The 14,512-nt window shown below is 41.7% G+C and overlaps 1 protein-coding gene across 8 annotated transcripts in view; it reads right to left on the bottom strand.

Moving 5' to 3' along the window:
* Positions 1-462: 462 nt before the first annotated feature.
* Positions 463-14,512, bottom strand: part of NFKB1 (nuclear factor kappa B subunit 1) — a 192,899-nt gene continuing 178,849 nt past the window's right edge. For all 8 annotated transcript variants that reach the window (XM_077476639.1, XM_077476641.1, XM_077476640.1 and 5 more), the window contains 2 exons: positions 12,733-12,892; positions 463-1,275 (listed from right to left, as the gene is read on the bottom strand). In XM_077476639.1, the coding sequence (XP_077332765.1) occupies positions 1,109-1,275; positions 12,733-12,892 (327 nt within the window). In that variant the 3' untranslated portion in view covers positions 463-1,108. The remainder of the gene's footprint in view (positions 1,276-12,732; positions 12,893-14,512) is intronic.

Genomic DNA, 14,512 nt, shown 5'->3' with positions numbered 1-14,512 from the left:
ATCCTGGCATTTTCAGGATCCCTGCAGAGCCTGGACCAGCTCTGTGACATCAGTTGACAGCAGGATTTAGCCTGCTGTCAGCTGAATCTGGGTCATAGGAGTGCATAACTAAGGTACTCCTGTGACGCACAGGGGAAAGATGGCCAAATGAGCTTTTAAGGGCCAATAATCCATGTAATAATAATTGTGCCTGAGCATAACAGTAGGAAGTCGGAATATATTTCTGAGGTATTTTTAGGGTCTAACACAACTGGGTACTACTAAGAAAGAACAATGATAACTCAAGAGCTATACGCTGTCTACCCTATAATAGGACATTACTTGATCTTTGCCTCAAGCTCATTAATATTTTGAATTATAAATATAAGACATGCAATCCTAGATAATAAGAAAAGAATATGTTAAAATAAACGGACAACCATTTTTTGCCTTTATATTTTTTTATTAAAAAAGGCACAATAAAAAAATTAAAATATATAATATTTATACTGTATTAAAATAAGACATGATTAATAGACATGACATTTAACCCACAGCAATATGTAAGTATATTTAAAGTTCAATATCTTCTACTCACAAGTGTAAAAAATAATATGCAGAAAAGTCTGTATATTTTAACTTGTACATTATGTGCAACACCCAGTAAGATTCAACAACTCTCCAATTAAGCGGCCTAGAAAATCAATTGGCCTATTAAATTAGTAAGTGCAAGGAGGATGTTGGTGTGAGACACCAATGTCTTTGGTTGCGGTTTATACACTATTTACCAAGGTGGGGAAAAGATGTCATTACAGTGTTGGCAGACCTTCCCACCTGCAGCTTAAAGCTTGGAGTACATATACATTCATATTTATCTGCAAAGTGCATTTCTTGCTTAGATAAGGTATTAAGGAGTCAGACAGTATGGGTCCCCATAGCCTTGGGCTATGGGCTACTTAAATCCGCATCATGATGAAGGTGCTGAAAACCTTTAGTCATTACATTTCATTCACACCAGCCTTTTCTCACCGTTGCTGGCATTTTTTATGTAACATTGACATTCCTTGTGAGACCAGTGTTTTACCACACTATAAATATGCCTAAAAGTATAGTCTTTTTGGTGTGAACATCAGTTGTTGCAGATGAGTTCAGAAAGAGGGGCCAAGTGTTCATTCTCTGTTTTCTGCAGTTCACAATATGAAAGGCTCAGCTTTTTGAAGGATGTCTCTACTCCGCTGTCACACATACTGTCATTATACTGTTGCGTGTACTCATCAGATGGTCCTCTATGATGATCTACGCAAACAAGAATAAGGTAAGGTTTAAATTATAGTATAGTACATTAGACAAAACAACATTATGACGTCTTTCTTCTAAAGGCTAATGTTTTCTAAAATGATTACAAGTTTTATTATATGCCATCATGTACATTCAGAAAATGGATTTTATATTAGCCAGAACCATTACAGACAGGAAGTAGATCATGCCATAGTGAGGGTATGGGGGTGTAAGGGATGGATATGTAAGCACATCTCCTGCTGGAGGTATAACTCAGAAGGGAAAAGGGACTGGCATAAGAATTTGCTCCGCCCACCTATGGGGCCAGGGCAGACTAAAACGTAAAAATGACAGTTATTAGTAAAGTTCGAAATAAAATGAAAAAAATATATTATTGGCTAAAAGCATGTCACATGTTGAATTTGGCACAAGCTAGCCCTTATAAAAGGAATAAAAAGTGTGTAGGAGCAGCAGCCAGTGGTGGATCAGCAAAGAAGAAGCATCCCACCCTCCATCCCATCGTCACGGCCCTTGTTATGTGGTTTAGTCCTTTTCTCATGAAAAGTGACAGTTATACAGATATTGAACATGTCATAGTATTAAAGTGGTTGTAAAGGGATTTTTTTTTTTTTTAAATAACAAACATGTTATACTTACCTCCACTGTGCAGCTCGTTTTGCACAGAGTGGCCTCGAACCTGGTCTTCTGGGGTCCCTCGGCGGCTGTCTCGGCTTCCCCCCGCAAGTACTTCTCACATTCATGCGAGCTCCCTCGCATGGTGAGAAGTACTTGCGGGCAAGCTCCCGTGATACAGCCAGCGGCTATAGACGCTCACTGTATCACTCGGCCCTGCCCCCCGCATCATTCGATGTGATTGACAGCAGTGCAAGCCAATGGCTGCGCTGCTTTCAATCCATCCACTCTAGCCAATCAACAACCAGGCTGAGCGTCGAAGAGTATGTCGGAGAGGAGCGTGGGACTTTTGAGGGGTCATCAGGTAAAGGGGGGGGGGGGGGGGCTGGCACTGTCAGATGTTTTTTCACCTTAATGCATAGAGTGCATTAAGGTGAAACATTTTTTACCTTTACAACCCCTTTAACTGGAGCTGTTATGGCTGAGTTAAAGTGAGTTAAAGTGAATTTAATGGTAAAAAGTAAGTAGTGAATGATATGTTATAAAATTGAACATGTTTATTATAAGTTAGTAAATAAATAAAATACCAATAATAAAGGACCCCGGCCATTCAAATCCATTGTGAAGTATTGTTTATTATTTGATTATATTATTATATATTTGTAAATGTATTGTTCTGCATATGACCCCATTACCTAATTCCCCTGCGCAGTGACACCTACATTAGGAAAAGTTCAAGCAGACCATTCCATAATCTCTGCCTCCTTTGGATTGTTTACCCCACAGACAGTTCTGACTTTGATTGCCAGTGTCAGGCAGTCCGTGTGGCCATCTCCAGCAACTGAAAAGAAACTTTGGCTAGGTTCTAGTAGTTCTTAATAGTACCACTCTGTAAAAGTGGCACTATTACGAAGTTCAAAAATAATTTCGTAAATTAGTAGATAACATGGGAAGTAATTAGGACCAATAGTAACTGTGTAGAAGGTGGTATGTTTGTTGTGCTGCTGCTACCCCCATTAACCTCTCACTGGTTGTTGATGTTGTCGGCTTTACAGACAACAGCCTCCCGGCAGCCAGCAACACTGACAGCTGGCAGAGCCTAATGGGGAAGCTGAGACACTAGATTCTTTATATCAGGTCAACCCTCTTCTTGTGATTTGACAGCAGGCAGATTCTATAGCCAGTAACAGACTATTAGCTATTGATACACCCACCATTTGCTGATAGGGAACTAGTGTCTCTGAATCCCTATCTGGCTCTGCCCACTGAGCTTCAAAAATCCTCAGATGCTGCACTGTCAGTTTGTCCATACAGACACTCTGGCCTCATTGTGCCTGCGCATGTGGTACTTGCCCCAAATTCATGTAGCTGTTGCAGTCGGTTGCCCACACTGACATGTGTCATGTGGAGGCATGACGAAATTTAAAAGTGTCAAAGACACTATTTATGAATCCTCCTGTATGTCCCAATTAATGCTGTATCAGATTCTTCTAGCTAAAGCGGATATAAAATATATAATTTTGTATGTTCATACTCCAGAGTAACTGTAATCTGCTATTCAGTTCATGTTTCGGATAACAGCCTTACTTCTCAGGTGATAAAATACTGCAGCTTATAACTGCACGGAATATACTGTATATTATTGTTCTCATAAAATTAATCCTCGCCCATCTAAATGTTCCAGTGCTGCATTAATGCACACACAAACCCTCAGTTTAAATCACCCACGTACATTCAAGGTGTATCAAAGCAAAATGTGTTAAATTTCTTGCAGTTTGCTTTCTTTCTAAAGCAACCACTGCCTGAGTAGAAAAGCCTATCCCCTGCAACAGCTGAAGAGTGGGACCCTTGCTCTGTGGGGATGAAGGTGATTCAGAGTTCTGACATGCCCAACTGCTCTGTGTGAGTACATGCACTGCTGTTTACTACAAAAAACAGTACCACATGTCCTCTAACACAATCTAGTGTGCGGAGAAGGTAGTGACAGGCCTAGGCAGCATGGTGACAAGTTTGATGATGTTTTTTATTTTGTGCAATGAAAAATAGATAACTAAGGCAACAGGTATTTTTTTTTTTTTTTTACGGTACTGAAAGTCCTCGTTAGGAAAACAGCTTTTTTTTATTTATTTTTTTTTTTTTTTAAGGATACATGCTATTCCAGTGCTGTGTTAATACTGAATTTAAACAGAGGGACTGAAGAGTCAGACTGGTCTAAATAACTAGGTAAAGAAAATCACTTGCATGAAAAACTATATTAGCTGTCATATATTTGCTTGTGAAGGTTCCTAAACTTTAACCACTCAAGTAAGGGCCTTTTCAATATGACACCATTGAGTCCAAGATCGTTTTTAGTTTTTGTTTTCAGTGATATCTTGGTTTCACATCCTTAAATTGTTGTCTACCACGTCATACATAATTTTATTTTCTTACATCGGGGGACACTGAGCCATAGTACTTACTATGTGGGTTATAGGGCCACTCATGGGTGATGGACACTGGCACGCCCTAAAGCAAGAAGTGTACTCCCTATATAACCCCTCCCACTACTGGGAGTCCTCAGTTTTTTTGCCAGTGTCTAAGGTGTTGGTCACTAGTAAAAGATGTGCGTGCTGAGCTCCGCTGGAAGCTTTCTTGCTGGGGCTAGCCATGCTGACTGGATCCGTTCTGATGTCCTTACCATGGGCTAAATGGATGGTACCCGGGCCTCGTGTCCGAAGAAACGAGATTGACCCTGGGATCCAGTACTTTTTGGTAGTAAGGCCATAAAGTTTTTTACTCGCAGGGTGCTGTCGCAGGTCCAGGATTGTGGGTAACCTGAGGTTCCCCTGTTCCTGAAGGTTTCGGAGCCCACCGTGAAGGTTGAAGATTGGGTTTTATCTCAGATAACCCCACTGCGAGGAAAGGTAAGGGAGATTTTCTCAGGAATTTCTCCTTCTATGTATAATGCTGTCATGCCTATGTGTCACCACTGGGGCCTGTATTGAGCACTCACCGGCCTGATGCTGGAAACAGAGCGGAAGCCTTTATTTCTCCTCTCCTCCGGCTACAAGCAGATCCTCCGGTAAGAAAGGGGGGTCTGGCTCGCCTCCTGCGCCCCCAATGTTGTTGTTTTTTCTCCCCTTCGAGGGATTGATATGCCAAAGCAGTTTCTTTTTTTTTTTAAAAGGGCGACAGACCACGCTGGCCACTCAGCAGAGGATTTAGCCCCCCCCCCCTGCCATGTCTGCTGTTTCACAGGACGCGGTTTGCGCGGGAAAACACTTTCCTTTGAAAGGAAAGGGGGGCGTAATTTGCGCGAGTAAGCGTGGCTAACGGCATCAGACGCCGGCCACACGTGCAGGAAGTTGTTAAAGCACTGTATGTGTGTAGCTGCTGCTGGCTGTGGAGGGACAGAGCAGGATAATGGCTTGTTTCAGGTTGGTGACCTAGGCATTTCCCTTTGACACATTATAATTTACCAGGCTGGGATTAATAGCAGCTATTAGCGCTGGACTATAACCTAGACGTGTACATTCTTTTGCTGGTAGTGCCTCTGCTTTATGCTTCAGGCTATGAGTGGTAATGGGACCAGGAACTCCTCTAAGGGTTATAAAGGGGGTCAATGGTTTCACAATAAACTAAATCCATTTCCAAAAGAATGTCATCCTCTGAGAGGGATGCGGCTGGTCAGAGTGAGCCGTCAGCGGGAACTGTTGTTGCAGCTGCGCTAGACACTTCAGTCTATGTATATATCACACAAGAGGTTTTTTTATTCTACCATTTGTAATTTGGAAAGAAGATTGATGCTATGATATCTCTCCATAGTGGGGCCAAACATAGCAGATTCCCATTTAGTGCTCAGGACCCTCTTATTGAGGTGCAGGTGGCTGGGGATCAGGTAGATCTTCCTAAAGATTTGGAAGATACTTGTTTATCCTCTTCCATGGATCCTAATATAAAAGCATCACAATACAGGTTGCTTGTGCACTCCCTTACTAAATTGGTCTGTTCAACCCTTTTTTACTGCTGCAGGCTCTTGAGGAACCCCACCTCTAATTTGGATTAATTAGAAACTCTCCCATCTGGAGATGTTTTTCTTATTCATGCATGGATAAAAAAGCTTATGCATTCTGAATGGGAACATCCGGATAAACAATATTATCCTCCTAAGAAATTGTCCACACTTTATCCTATGGAAGAGTATTTCTATAAATTCTGGTTCCAGAAATTGATGCTGCAATCGCCTCAGTGAGCAAGAATTTTACATGTCCGGTGGATAATGCGCTGATGTTAAAGGATCCAACAAATAAAAAGTTGGAACTTCTTTCTAAAAGCTATATGTCTTTAGCAAGTTCAGTAGCGCAGCCGGTTCTTGCTGCAATTGGTGTATCCCAGTCCATTAAAGTGGTTGTAAACCCTTACAAACCACTTTGACCTACAGGTAAGCCTAGATTAAGGCTTACCTGTAGGTCCAAGAAATATCTCCTAAACCTATACGGTTTAGGAGATATTTGCCCGAAGACAGGCGCCGTAGACAGCGGCGCACTGAGCGTGGCATTTCCAACAATGGAGCTGCCGCGCATGTCGGCTCCCGTGCGCATGCGCGGGAGTGACGTCATCGCGGCTCCGCCGAATGACAGCGGCGGTGCTGCGAGACCCCACCGAAAAGATGGATGCGCTGGACTACAGGGGACAGCGGTGACATCGCTGGCTCCTGTGTCAGGTAAGTGACACATAATGGGCTACTATGCGATGCATAGTAGTCCATTGTGCTTTGCCTTTGCAGGGAATGAAAGAGGAAGTAAACCCATCAGGGTTTACTTCCTCTTTAAGGAACAGTTTGTGGACATACCGAAAGTTCTGCCTGATCAGCAGGCCCAGCAATGAGCTGGTGTATCAGACACACTGTTTCACAGTAGATGCTATGAAAGATTCTATAATTTATTGCCTCATGGCTTATGCTTGGACTAGTGCATTCTCGCAGAGTTCTATGGCTGAAAAAATTGGTCAGCTGAAGCACCATGTAAAAAGCTCCTAGCCAGTTTCCCCTTTTCATGGCTATTTGGAAATGATCTGGATAAAATACATCCAAAGGATCTCTAATGGGAAAAGCTCTCTTTTATCAGTAAAGAAGTAATTCAAATATTTCTCCTTTTTAAGCATATTGCCTCTCCTGTGCCAGGGGCATCAGCCTCTAGGCAGTCTCGACAGCCTCAACCGTCAGATTCAAGGGGAAGACCCCAAGGGCAGCACCAGGGTGAGAAGAGATCTTGGGGCAGAAAGCCCACAAAGCAGGATGCTAAATCCTCCTCATGAAGGGGCACCTCCACTCACTCGGGTGGGGGGTAGGCTCCTGCAATTATCAAAGAGGAACAATGTCAAGACAGATGGGTGGCTTCTGCAGTTTTCTCTAGCTTACAACTAGAGTTCTAAGAGCTTCCGTCTCCTCATTTTTCTTAGGTCAAATGTTCCCAAGGATCCAGAGAAAAAGAAGTCTCTCTCTCTCTCTCTCTCTCTAAATCATCTATTATCCCAGTTGGTGATATCAGAGGTTCCCTTAGCGAAACAAGGCACAGGCTTTGATTCAAACCTTTTCACAGTTCCAAAACCAGAGCGGTAATACCCATTCTAGATCTCAAAGGTCTGAATCGGCACTTATACATCCGATCCTTTCGCATGGAGTCAATCCGATCGGTTGTGTCCATCCTGCAAGGGGGGGGAGTTTTTGGCTTCAGTCTATATCAAAGATGCATATCTCCACGTGACAATATTTCCCGCTCACCAGAAATTTCTGCGCTTTTGAAATAGAAAATCATAATTTTCAGTTGTGGCCCTGCCATTCGGTTTAGCCTCAGCACCATGGGTGTTATCAAAGATTCTGGCACCTCCTTTAGCCAGATTAAGGGCTCAAGGCACAACGGTCCTAGCCTATTTAGACTATCTACTTTTAATAGATCATTCAGTTTCAGGTCTAAACCAGAGTCTGATCTTAGCTGCATACTTCCTGGAACCTCTGGGTTGGATACTCAACCTAGAAAAATCCTTCTGGAAACCATTAAGGAGATTACAGTACTTGGGGCTGGTTATACATACCGTGCAGAAGAAGGAATTCTTACCCCAGACAAGAATCGGTTCCATTGTAGGACTAATTCAACTTATCAAAACAAAGAAAAATTCTTCCATTCAGCGGTGCATGAGATTATTAGGGGAAATGGTGGCCTCCTTCGAGGCCGTCCCTTACTCGCACTTTTCACTCAAAACTGCTTCAAGACATCATCCTGTCGTTCTGGAATAAAAAGATTCAGGCCTTCGTTTTTTTCCAAATACGCTTACCTCCTGCCGTAAGTCAAAGCCTAAATTGGTGGTTATCCAGCAAAAGGAAAAATCTTTTCTACCTGTATCCTGGAAAGTGTTGACAACAGATGACAGCCTTCTAGGTTGGGGAGCAGCCCTGGAAGAAGATTCTGTCCAGGGGAGATGGTCCAGGTTGCCTATCAACATTTTGGAAGATTCGGGCAGTACGTCTGGCCCTAAAATCTTGGACGGTCAGATTGCAGGATTCGGTCTGCCAAGGCCACAGCTGTGGCTTACATCAATCACCAGGGGGGCATGGGAAGTCGTGCAGCCCAAAAAGAGGTGAATAATGTTCTAGCTTGGGCAGAACACAACATTCCTTGCCTATCAGCAATTTTCATTCCAGGAATACAGAATTGGCAGGCGGACTACTTGAGTCGCCAACAATTTATTTCCGGGAGAATGGTCTCTTCACCCCCACATCTTCCTAGCGATATGTCAGAGATCGGGTATTCCGGACATGGACCTATTTGCATCCAGATTCAACAACAAAGGTCGACAATTTTGTGTAGGGAACAAGGGATCTGCTAGCAGGCGGAACAAACGCATTAGTCTTTCCATGGGATTGTGTTTTTTTTACACTGATCTATGCATTTCCTCCAGTTCTGCTACTTCCATGCCTTCTCCAAAGAATCAAGCAGGAATGAAAGGAGGTGATTCTGGTGGCCCCAGCGGGTCCCAGAAGATCTTTATTTACTAAGATAATAAAGATGGCAGGAGTCCTCCATTATAGCCAGACCTTCTCGCACAAGGTCCGGTATTCCATCCTACCTTACGGATGAAAAATGTAACCGGTTTGACTGTTGAATCCCACTTTATAAAGGATCATGGGTGACCCCCTTCGGTAGTGTCTACTTTGATTAATGCCAGGAATCCGGCTTCCAGAATCATTTAATATAAAGTCTGGAAGGGATATGTTTCTTTGTGTGGATCCAGGGGTTGGCACCCCAGGAAGTATGTCATAGGCAGGAAACCTTATTTCCTGCAAATGGGAGCTGAAATGAAGTTGGCCTGGACTTCTATCAAGAGCCAGACCCCGGCATTGTCAGTGTTTTTTCAATGGCCTCTTGCTTCCCAATCTTGGTGCGTAGCTTATTCAGGGGGTAACACGGATTTAAATCCCAAAGAGGTGCCTTGATAGGGAGATTCATTTGGTCTTATTGGCTTTGCTGAATCAGCCATTTGAGCCTTTACGAGAAATTCCCTTGGTTCTTTTGACAAGAAAGATAATCTTTCTGGTTGCGATTTCTTCTGCTAGAAGAGTATCGGAACTAGCGGCTCTGTCTTGTAAAGAACCATATTTGATCATACATAAGGATGAGGTGGTTTTATGTCCTCATCCTGAATTCCTACCAAAAGTGGTAACAGATTTTCATTTAAACCAAGATATTATTCTTCCTTCTTTCTCCCCAGAGCCTCAATCTATTGAAGAGAAGGCACTACATTCCCCTGATGTAGTAAGAGCGATCAAAGTCTATTTAAAGGCGACCACTCAGGTTCACAAAACATAAGTTTTGTTTGTACTGCCAGAGGGTCCAAAATGTGGACAGGCAGCGTCAAAATCCTCTATTTTCCAAATGGATTCATCAAGTGATTGTTCAAGCTTCAGCTTGAAGAAGAAAATTCTTCATTTCATTCTTATGTTAAAGCCCCCATCTGAATGAGCCCTTAAAAAAGATGCAACATAAGGCTTCATGTACACGGGGCGTTTTTACAACCTCTCATGAACGATTTAACTTTACAGATAGTAATCCATGTTTAAAATGTCCGTTTTGCCACGTTTACATAATGCATTTAGCTGAGTTTGCGTTTAGAAGCGTTTAAAAAAAAAGTTTTTTTTCAAAATAGCCGAAAAAATGAAAAACGCAAGTAAACAAAACGCGGCTTGCATTTTTCGCTTGAAATGCCTCCAAACTCAGCGTCTGCAACCATATTTTGCGTTCCAAAAAAGCCTAGAAACGTCCCTGTGTACTTGTACTGATAAGATAAAATAGAGGAGAGTTCGGGAGCAGTAAAAAAAAGCCCAACTGCTCCTAAACATCCGTTTAGCAGCAGCAGTGTACATGAGGCCTGAAAGTGTGTTGTGTGTTTTTATATATTTTATATATATATATATATATATATATATATATATATATATACACTACCGTTCAAAAGTTTGGGGTCACATTGAAATGTCCTTATTTTTGAAGGAAAAGCACTGTACTTTTCAATGAAGCTAACTTTAAACTAGTCCTAACTTTAAACAAATATACTCTATACATTGCTAATGTGGTAAATGACTATTCTAACTGCAAATGTCTAGTTTTTGGTGCAATATCTACATAGGTGTATAGAGGCCCATTTCAAGCAACTATCACTACAGTGTTCTAATGGTACAATGTGTTTGCTTATTGGCTCAGAAGGCTAATTGATGATTAGCAAACCCTTGTGCAATCATGTTCACACATCTAAAAACAGTCTAGCTCCTTCCAGAAGCTACAAAACTGACCTTCCTGTGAGCAGATTGAGTTTCTGGAGCATCACATTTGTGGGGTCAATTAAACGCTCAAAATGGCCAGAAAAAGAGAACTTTCATCTGAAACTCGACAGTCTATTCTTGTTCTTAGAAATGAAGGCTATTCCATGCGAGAAATTGCAAAGAAATTGAAGATTTCCTACAACGGTGTGTACTACTCCCTTCAGAGGACAGCACAAACAGGCTCTAACCAGAGTAGAAAAAGAAGTGGGAGGCCGCGTTGCACAACTAAGCAAGAAGATAAGCACATTAGAGTCTCTAGTTTGAGAAACAGACGCCTCACAGGTCCCCAACTGGCATCTTCATTAAATAAATGAATAAGGAAGGCTATCACTCCATTTTGCAACGCCATGCCATACCCAGTGGACAGCGCTTGATTGGAGCCAATTTCATCCTACAACAGGACAATGACCCTAAACACACCTCCAAATTGTGCAAGAACTATTTACAGCAGAAGCAGGCAGCTGGTATTCTATCGGTAATGGAGTGGCCAGCACAGTCACCAGATCTGAACCCCATTGAGCTGTTGTGGGAGCAGCTTGACCGTATGGTACGCCAGAAGTGCCCATCCAACCAATCCAACTTGTGGGAGCTGCTTCTAGAAGCGTGGGGTGCAATTTCTCCAGCTTACCTCAATAAATTAACAGCTAGAATGCCAAAGGTGTGCAATGCTGTAATTGCTGCAAAAGGAGGATTCTTTGACGAAAGCAAAGTTTGATGTAAAAACAATGTTATTTCAAATACAAATCATTATTTCTAACCTTGTCAATGTCTTGACTCTATTTTCTATTCATTTCACAACGTATGGTGGTGAATAAGTGTGACTTTTCATGGAAAACACAAAATTGTTTGGGTGACCCCAAACTTTTGAACGGTAGTGTATATATATAATATAATATTTTTCAAGCTTAAAGTGAAGGTTTGCTTTTTTACTTTAGCACAGCTTTGTTACTCTATGAATGTTATGCTAGCATAACATTCAGATACAATCAAACCATTAATGAAGACCCAAATAAGCATGATGGTGAGATTTGTTTTGTAAAAGGTTTGTGATTGCTAAAAGTCTGACTGACATTGCATTTGCTTACGTGAGCATTTGACACAGTGGTTGTAAAACTCTCCTAAACGTGTACCGTATAGGAGATATTTACTGTATATGCAGCCAATGAGATCATCGGCGCATGTGCTCTGAAGGAATGGCCACCCATGCCGTTCCTTCAGAGCCCTGTGCCGTGACCGGTGGCTCCTGTCAGTCACACAGCCGGAGTCTGCGGACCCAGATAGGAAGAAAAGTGAAGATGGATGCGGCCTCCAGTGGTGACAACCCATCGGTGGAGGGCTTTGTTTTCAGGTAAGTTTCACACAATGTGCTAGTATGCGATGCATACTAGCACATTATGCCTTTACTTTGCAGGTCAGAAACAAAAAATAACCCTGCGGTTTACTTCATCCTTAAAGAATACAAATACGAATACAAACACATGTTCCCGAACCACTTGAGTACTAGCCTGTATATACCTCTTCATTAACAGGCCAATTTTTAGTGGTTTTAGTTTGGATTACTGGGTCATACTTTTTTTTATGTACAAAGCATTCTTTTGGTGGTACTTAATTAGCATGTTTTTTGTATATTGTACTATACAGTAGTTATAGTTTGAAAAAAAACTCATGTATCCCATTTCTTGAAACCTTCAAATTGTTTAGTTTTAGGTTAGGTTCACACTGTTGTACTCAGATCAGTCACTAATGGGCGTACTGGCAGCCACAACAGGGCGTTTTCTGACGTCACATTTATAAATGGCACTAAAGGAAATACACATCCAACTTCCACTCCCCCCCCCCCCTTTTTTTTTAACAATATAGATGTACAGAGGTGATTAATCAAGACTGTATATACCTTACATAGATAGGCATACCATTTTTCTGTTTAGCTTTCACACTAAATACATTTTTCACAAACACAGATTTGGCTGCCCTCTGAATATACACACCACAATCACTTTGTTCCTGAGAGATTTCAGCAGAAGAAGGATCATCCTTTTGGGATGCATCAGAATGGCTTGGCTGTGATTGTTCAATTATTTCAATAGCTTCTATGAATGACATCACTTTTAAGGCAGCTAGAAGTTCAGAGATTGTCCCTCCAGATACCTACCAGAATAGAAAAACATACCTATAAATCTCAGCTTTTACTGCCACTTGTGCTTCTGCTTTCAGTATTATATGTAAACTGAATTGTACAGGTGTGGGTTACACAGTGATAAAAAGTCACAAAGCAAAAAGTATTTTGAAGAAACAAGTGAACACGTATTTAGGTATCGGTGCATGCAACCAAAATATCAGTCATAATGTTATGTGTTACAATATAACAAATCCAAAAATAAAGTAACTATAAAAAAAGCTTAGATTGCTGTACTTGCCATGAAGTCCATTCCTTATAGCTCTTAGGACACAGGAATTCAGAGAATGTTGGGGTAAACTGCGGCCTACAAATGGATTTGGACACTGGCAAACAAAAAAAAGCAGTGGCCAGCCTTATATAATCCCTCTTACTCCCAGCATGCTTGAGTTTGGTGGAAATGCAGTAACAAAAACCTGATCATGTACAGAGGGATGGGCCCCTTGTACATCAATAAACTCCAAGAAATTAATATTACAATAAATGCAAATGATCTCATTTCTTTCACATTAATTGAGGGGCACATTAATTTAGAGACTGTTTTGTTGTCCATACACAGTCCAATTCAGGGGTGGGCAACAGCAACAAAACAATAACAACCCCACAAAAAAATAAAAATAAAAAAAACTATCTTCCTGATGGACCTTATACCTAAAGTAGGCATTAGATGAGGCCTTAACATCCACTTGGAGTAAGTGCAAGCAGAAGACCAGGTGGCAGCCTTGACAATCTGAGAAACAGTTGCCAGGTGCCGAACAGTCCAAGAAGAACTCACAGAGCTAGTGTGTCTTGACAGAAAAGGGTGGAATCAATCCTTAAAACCACAAGCTTGAATAATGATCTTACTGAGCCATCGAGAAATGGTGGAAGAAGGAGAGGGAGAGAGGGATTCTAATAGCAGCAGTAGACACACATAGTATGAGCCATATCAAGACACTGGAAAGAGATCTCCTTCTCGTGAACTGCAGCTGGACAGAGGACAGAATAACAATAATGTTCAGGTTGAGGCGCAGTGCGAAAGAGTTCTTTATGTACCAAATCTATCTGGGACAGTCTAGAGCTGTGAGGATCGATGGAATGCCCTTTATTTCCATCCTGAATATTCGGAGTGTAGCACAGGTGGCAGTACGTTGGTGAATATTTGAGGTGTGAAAGGTAGGCTGGTAAACTTGTCAAAAGGGTCCCCAAAAACATGCGCATTCTCTACCAGAATGGTTAAGGCTTTGTTAATATGGGATGGGCTGAATCCACAGCAGGAGCATCTCTTTTTTTTACAAAGTTCCTCTCATATAGGTACAGGGCTCATGATGCCACTTGGGAAGGATGAAAAATGTTGTCAGGTTGCTTCTAGCATCCGTAAAGGACAACAGGAATCTATGGATGCACCAGAAAGATCTTGGAAACCCTGAAAGAGCCTAAGCTGGAAACGTAGGAGAAACTGCAGACTCGTTCTCTAGCTTCAAAATGATGTGAACTGTGCCAATACAAGCAGATACAGTTTCTTTAAAGAAATATTATGCTAATATATAATTTTTTTTTCTTTTCCCCATACCTTTAAATAATTTCTTTGTGTTTTACTGCACAATCCCTTT

The sequence above is a fragment of the Lithobates pipiens genome, unplaced genomic scaffold (assembly GCF_037356315.1).
Source record: "Lithobates pipiens isolate NorthernLeopardFrog02 unplaced genomic scaffold, aLitPip1_a1.2 Scaffold_13, whole genome shotgun sequence".
NCBI classification, from domain to species: Eukaryota; Metazoa; Chordata; class Amphibia; order Anura; family Ranidae; genus Lithobates; species Lithobates pipiens.
Note: the sequence above shows the minus strand (reverse complement) of the source record. Positions and strands in the feature narration are given on the sequence as shown.